This window comes from Salvelinus sp. IW2-2015, linkage group LG6.2, assembly GCF_002910315.2.
Source record: "Salvelinus sp. IW2-2015 linkage group LG6.2, ASM291031v2, whole genome shotgun sequence".
Taxonomy (NCBI): domain Eukaryota; kingdom Metazoa; phylum Chordata; class Actinopteri; order Salmoniformes; family Salmonidae; genus Salvelinus; species Salvelinus sp. IW2-2015.
This window is the reverse complement of record NC_036846.1, coordinates 25,308,678-25,316,334: the sequence shown is the minus strand read 5'-3', so window position 1 is coordinate 25,316,334 and position 7,657 is coordinate 25,308,678. Positions and strand designations below refer to the sequence as shown.

Sequence of the window (7,657 nt, the reverse complement as noted above, 5' to 3'; positions counted from 1 at the left end):
CTTGATTAAACCTGGAGACTGGGATTAAATCACGTTGATGACCTGATTAAACCTAGAGGAGACTGGGATTGAATCACGTTGATGACCTGATTAAACCTAGAGGAGACTGGGATGGTGCTTTGAATATATCAGCCTTTCATAGCTATGCTAATGGTGGTGGATGGGCCGACGGGCTAGGCTATTTATCATTGGCTATAACATCCCTTTTATACAATACTGATGGAAGTCTCCCTTGCCACTGGCCATGATCTGATGCATATCATTTAGACAAAACCAGCACAGAATTGTTTGTTTCCTCTTGTCAACCTCTGGCGGAAGATAATGTGTCAAAATCAGAAACAAATGAAAACTGGAAGCGCTTGACAGTGAGCTGAACACAGGCAGTGAGCTGAACACATGCAGTGAGCTGAACACAGGCAGTTAGCTAGCTGAGCTCTTTGTTTAATTGTCCATTCTGCAGCAAGCAGCATCCAACGAAGAACATTAATCAATTATGAAATGCCAATTTGAGTGATTTGAAGAGAGAGCTCCAACATGTTGAATCTATATGCAGTATTACGGCATAACTGGCATCTGTAAATGAACATGCAGTATAAATAAACTCTGGCGTTACACATTTTCAACATTTCTCTTTTGTTTTCTATGACAGGCAGAACCTAATTGTTCTACCATCTGCTCATAATAGCCAGGCAAACAAGTGAGATGTGTACATTTTTAAACAAAGATGAGTTGTTGCTCCAAATCCACACGACGAAAAAAAGACTTCCTCTTTCTCTCAACACCGAGTTTATCTGGCTCTCCTATCGCAGGATATTGATCTACACAAGGTGATCCCGACAACGCCCGCCCACAACAAATGCTGTTGAGACACACTGAAAATCCCTCAAAATAGGAAGGATTCGGTTTCCTGCAGTGTGCTGCAAATCTCTTTAAAATTCTTGGAGAAAAATAACATTTGGAGAAGTGTAGAACCCAAAACAACCAAAATCAATACCGATATCCCTTGAGCCTGACCTGCCTCACACGGTCAATGTCTCAAATGGCACCCTATTCCCTATATAGTGCACTACTTTTGACCAGAAACCTATATGGAATAGGGTGCCGTTTGCGACACAGTCAGGGCCTGAGGAGGAACCTGTAAAGAGGTACGCTTTAAGTGATAAAATCTGTTCCTAACGGAAGAGACTCCTGCATCCATGCATGGTATTACTTTCCCCTGACCTTGGACGTGTTCTTAGAACACCTTTGCGTCATTCCAAGACGACGTAGCAGTACCAGCACTGACGCTGCTAATGGTAAACATTCCATTTTAGAATCCCATAATTAAAAGGTTGCTATGGATCATACTGCGACACTCATGATTAAGGTGGCATTACTGGTTTCATAAAGGTGTTATAGATGCCTTATTTTAGGCCTATACCACTTTCAAGTAAAGGGTTACTGACCATTATGTGTGATATCAAACAGACTATATGGGATGTTATTGTGTATTAGCCCTCCATATGAAAAGACAGAGTCAACCTGGTTTTGAATTAAGGTGGCTGTCATTTCTCATCTGTCCTTTCTAATATCAGCTAGCCTACAGTATATGTCTGTCAGCTGAGGGGACAGAACTGGCCTACTGTGATGACACACAATGGTAGCAGTTACAGCTTGATGTCAGGGCCAAACAGGAACTCTGTGATGACACACAATGGTAGCAGTTACAGCTTGATGTCAGGGACAAAACAGGAACAATGTGGTAGTAAACTATTATTCTGTATGGAGCTCCAAGACAAATCTCTGAGGACCATACAAAGATAGTCCAAGGGGTGGATTAAAGACCAGCAGCTATTCTAGGAATGCTCGCACAAACCCCAAAAGAACTAAACTATGCCCTGTACTGTAAGACTGTATAGTGCACTTCTAAAATTCACTTGAATTAATGTCCTCCTGGGTACTGTACCTCTATGTTGTATTTATGTTTATGGACTGCTTTTCAGAAAACCTCTTTTGAATGAAACGGATGGATAGAAAATACAAAACAGACATATTTCCCCAAGGAAGATAAGATACGGAACTGAATTTAAATAAACGAGAGAGAGAGAAAAAAAGCAAGGATAGGAAATATAAAATAAATAAAAAAATGAGGCAAGGATATGAAACAGCAATAATATACATGAGAGGAGATAACAGTCATGAAAGGGTGATGGGAATGACTGGAGATCATCATCATTGCTATGTGCCAAACATTTGGCTGGTCATTTTCCAGGCATGAACAATTCAGGACGTTTCAGCGGGGGAGGCTTTGGCGCAGAAATAACTCATTCAAAATGCAAATTGGTAATCAAGTCAGACATGAGCAGCAAGGAAACTGTTAATTTTCACACAAAGCAAACTTAATATGAGACAACCTGTGACTTGTCTCATTATCATCTCACATCGAGCTCCCAAAAAACATCATCATGTCACCGAGATGAGACAACCTTTCCAAAGCAACCTTTTCATGTAGATGCTTGTTATAGAAGACTATCTGCTACTGCCTGTACATGTGTTTAGTGCCCCCCCCCCCCCCCCCGCATAGCAAATGGTGTGCTATATCTCCTCTCAAAAAATGTAAGAATTAGAATTCACAAGCAGGCCTCAGATAATCTGCTATATTCATCTTCCTCCACGATGTATTGAGAATTGTCTAGACTATGAATGGAGAATGCATGACATTATCCTACTTTCTGGTTTTAGGCCGACTTCATTAAGGCAAATGAGAATATTGCGCCGCGATTGAATAGAACATCAATTAGATGATAAAAATAACGGTTGGTTCTGCATGAGGCACTTACTAGCATAATACAGTACGGTCCTTTTCTCGGCAAGAATCTACAATATTCCCAACATTTAACCTTTTTTCATAGAAATTGGAGGGATATGCTGCGTCTGCAATTTCCTAGAGGGACTTTTGTTGTTATGGTTTATAGCAAAACTACACCTTGCTTTTCACTTGCTACACATAATGACATAAAGCCTTTTCAAAGAAAGCATGGTGGTTACATGGTGGCCTAAGGCTCTGTTCTGATTTAAGCGTGAAAACGTGGCCCATAAAGTCTAACTACAAAGAACAGCTCTACTAACACACAGCCTTATAGGTTCCACTAAATGCAGGTGAACAGCAGTGATATTGGGAAGGGGTGGTACTGTATGTAGCTAGTTATCTTATCATATATCTAGTTAGCTTTTGCCTATACAACTGCCCTGTCTTTTCTGGAATCTTCAATGACGGAATGTTAAAATGATTTATGCTAGCGGTAAATGCCACAAATTACGATCTTCTGGTTTTACAATTGGTGTAATTGTTTTTCCAACGAATAAGGATGAAAACAAATCATTCATAAAACATACAAACTATTGATCTTCATGTCAAGCACACAAGCAATGACAGTCACTCGATACTGATAGAGAGAAGTGTGAGCTCACCTTGACAAGTTCATAGTGTTGGATCCCATTGATCCCCACATCTGGGTCAAATGCAGAGGGCACGGGGTACCGGGTGTTGATGGCTGTGTTCTCTGGGATGGAAATGTTTATTACGGTGGACTGGAAGAGTGGAGCGTTGTCATTGATGTCCTCAATCAGGAACCGGATCTTAACCAGACGGAAGATCTCGTCAGGCAGAACGGCTACTTCAATCTCATAGAAGCAGCGCTTCTCGTTGAATACTCCCGAGCAGAGCTTCTCTCGGTCAATACGATGAGCCGTGGTGAAGATCTCCCCGGTGTTGGCCTCTACCCTCACCAAAGGCACATCGCCCGTTTTGTAGACGGGCTTGAACTGCAGTGGCGAGGACAGCTTGACGTCAGGGTCAAGGTTCAGGTCCAAGTCCTTCCGTAGGTTCCCGATGCGAACATTCTCGGGCTGCTCCTCCCTCACCGTGTAGTCCTTCTCTTGGGCCCAGGACAGCAAGACCAGGCAGGTGAGTAACACCACCAGCACATGAGCTTGACCTGCTAAGTCCATAATCAGAGAGGGTGGGAGTATTTTTTTCTTAAAGCTGCAACTCTGTCACTGGGGTAGAGAGCGAGAAAGAGGGAGAGAGACAGAGAGAGGGAAAGAGAAAGAGTCATGTCTCTGCAAAAGTTACATGACACACAGGTTACGTCTGAAAAGGGCACCCTATTCGCTGTATAGCGCACTACTTTTTGGCACCCTATTCCCTGTATAGTGCACAACTTTTTGACCAGAGCTCTATGATCAAAAATCGTGCACTATTTAGGGAAGAGGGTTTCATTCCAAACGACCCATGTATTCTGACTGTAATTAGTATGATTCTCCCTTATGGAAAGGGTTGAACTTGACCTATCAACCTAACTAGATCTGAGCCTGCATCCCTCCAATGTCTTTGAGAGCAAATTAACAGACATTTTACACAATTAACCTTTGATGACACCCCGTTGAACACAAAGACACGAACAGGTTATTAGTTGCCGTATTCCATCAATCCGTTACATTGTAGTAATCAACCAATTCATATTTTCATCGCAGGGAGGGTGTGTGTGTGTGTGTGTGTGTGTGTGTGTGTGTGTGTGTGTGTGCGTGAATCAGAGGAGATCATCATTGGCGTAGTCGATACAGAAACTTGTATGAATGTTTTTTGATGAGTTTAGCTAGTGTGAGGCATTACGTTTGGTACATGAGATGACCTTGCGGTGTCATCGAGTTTGAGAGATATGCATTTTGGGAATCAGTCAGATCGTTACGAGCAGGAAACACCGACTAAGATTTGGCCCTGGTCTAAAGTACTATATACAGTATGTGTACTATATATGGTACTATTTAGGACGCTATGGTACTATTTAGGACGCAGACTACATCCATCTTCCAGTGGGGTGGATAGGTGTTACTGCGTGTGCAATAACCTTCATTTTAATGCAGAACCATAGATTAGAAATACATTGCTAATTTTAACAGCAAATTAACTTAAAAGTCTCATTTGTTGAGTATCTGATTTTTTATTTAAATAAATGGAATGTGAACGATTCCGTGAATGCCCCTGCCATAAGAAAACACCATGTTCTGCATAATAATTAATTGACGCATTACGAAAGCCACCATGTCTCACATTAGGATATAATTATATTATCATAGAATATAATCATAAATTGAAATCATTAACATGAGTTAATAGTTTTCTCTAACATGCTACGTGTATTGTTATTAGATGGAAAAGAAGTGGTCTGTCTGATATCTCTCTCTCTATCATTAAGCCCATGGTAAATGAGTAAATAGTCAATGGTAAAAAGAAAAACCCCCTATGGTTTTCAACACCATCTGACAGTATTCATAAATCAGTGTTTTCTTATTTGATGCCAGTTTACTTGGTAGATCATTCCACAATTCTATCATGGGCTTTGTGTGCTAAAACCTGCCTGGAGGGCAAAGGTCCCTATTGCCAAAACCAAACTAGGCCATCCAAAAAGAGAGCATGGAGATATGATAGCAGTTGCTCTGCTTCTTATAGCAAGAACAACTTTCAGGTTATTTGGATTAGAAGTTACGGTAACACTATACTTTTTAAATTTTATTTCAGGTCTCTTTTAATAAAGGAAACCTGGACCAACGGAGACTTAAAGGTAGTTTAATTAATGCATTATCATGCAGTTGTGTTGCATTTTAAGATTTGTCATGAGGACCCATCTCTGCTTAGGTATGTAGCGCCCCTCATTGCTGGCTCAGTAAGACACATTTTTTATGTAACTTTAGTATCAAGAAATATTCCAAAATTGTGGAAAGTTTTCTACCACTCCATAAGGGATAGTCATGATCTTAATCATTGTTGACCCATTTCCAGGAGCCCTTGTCTTGCAAAAATACTATTATCATTGGTCAACAAACAGCTATGTTACTATCTATCTGTAAATGGTGTTCTTAATATGAATCAATCTGGATTCAGACCTAAACATAGCACCACTACAGCTACCATGATTGTTGTAAATTATATTGCAAATGCCTTAGATGATAGAATGAATTGTACTGCCATGTTTGTAGCCTTGTCAAAAGCATCTGATACTGTAGACCATGTTATTCTGATTAATAAGCTGTCCTCCATAGGGTTGGGTAAATATGTATGTCAACGGTTTCATAATTTTCTCAATGACAGAACTCCGGACATCAAGGTAGATAGGGTCAAATAGGAGTTCCTTGAGTTACATAAAGGGGTGCCCCAAGGTTCGATCCTCGGCCCACTACTGTTTACAATCTAAATAAATAACATTGATAATGCTGTAAAAAAATATATATATATAAATTTGTATGCAGAAGATACAGGGTTGTATTCAATTGCTCCATCGGTGGGCCTAGACTTTTTACATTTGAAGTTTGATTTTTATAGCACTGCAGAGGTCATTGTTGGATCTAAAGCTAGTGCTAAATGTAAACAAAACAACATTAATATTTTTTTTCTAGGTCCCATAACCCAGATGTAAATGCATTTGTAATGATTAGTTCGAACAGTACACAAATTGAGCGAGTTCCTTACTAGAAATATATTGGTATCTTCCTTGATGACAAACTGTCATTTAAAAAACATGTCACTGAGCTGGTGAAGAAGTTGAAGTTCAAGGTTGGTTTCTTTTACAGAAACAAAGCACGTCTGACTTTGGTTAATAGGAAGTAAATTGTCCAAGACACTTTTATGTCTATTTTAGATTCAGGGGATATTATCTATATGTGTGCAGCAGCATCTACACTTAAACCACTAGATTATGTTTTCTATTGTGACCTTAGGTTTGTTACTGGTGATGATTCTAGAACTCACCATTGTTCCCTTAGGTTTATTACTGGTGATGATTCTAGAACTCACCATTGGGCCCTTAGGTTTGTTACTGGTGATGATTCTAGAACTCACCATTGGGCACTTAGGTTTGTTACTGGTGATGATTCTAGAACTCACCATTGTGCCCTTAGGTTTATTACTAGTGATGGTTCTAGAACTCACCATTGGGCCCTTAGGTTTATTACTAGTGATGATTCTAGAACGCACCATTGTGCCCTTAGGTGTATTACCAGTGATGGTTCTAGAACTCACCATTGTGCCCTTAGGTTTATTACTAGTGATGATTCTAGAACTCACCATTGTGCCCTTAGGTTTATTACTCTTAGGTGTATTACTGTGATGGTTCTAGAACTCACATTGTGCCCTTAGTTTTATTACTGGTGATGTTCTAGAACTCACCATTGTTCTCTTAGTTTTATTACTGTGATGGTTCTAGAACTCACCATTGTGCCCTTAGGTTTTATTACTGGTGATGGTTCTAGAACTCACCATTGTTCTCTTAGTTTTATACTGGTGATGGTTCTAGAACTCACCATTGTTCCCTTAGGTTTATTACTGGTGATGGTTCTAGAACTCACCATTGTTCTCTTAGGTTTATTACTGGTGATGGTTCTAGAACTCACCATTGTGCCCTTAGTTATTACTGGTGATGGTTCTAGAACTCACATTGTTCTCTTAGGTTTTATTACGGGTGATGGTTCTAGAACTCACCATTGTGCCCTTGTTTTATTATTGTGATGGTTCTAGAACTCACCATTGTTTCTTAGGTTTATTACTGGTGATGGTTCTAGAACTCACATTGTGCCTTAGGTTTATTACTGGGTGATGTTCTAGAACTCACCATCTGTTCTC

General features: G+C 40.0%; 1 protein-coding gene across 1 annotated transcript in view; it reads right to left on the bottom strand.

Moving 5' to 3' along the window:
* The window catches only part of LOC111966037 (protocadherin-11 X-linked), a 206,197-nt gene that overhangs the window by 190,164 nt on the left and 8,376 nt on the right, over window positions 1-7,657 (bottom strand). Inside the window, exon 2 of the mRNA XM_070444173.1 lies at window positions 3,451-4,038. Coding sequence (XP_070300274.1) covers window positions 3,451-3,990 — 540 coding nt within the window. The 5' untranslated portion in view covers window positions 3,991-4,038. The remainder of the gene's footprint in view (window positions 1-3,450; window positions 4,039-7,657) is intronic.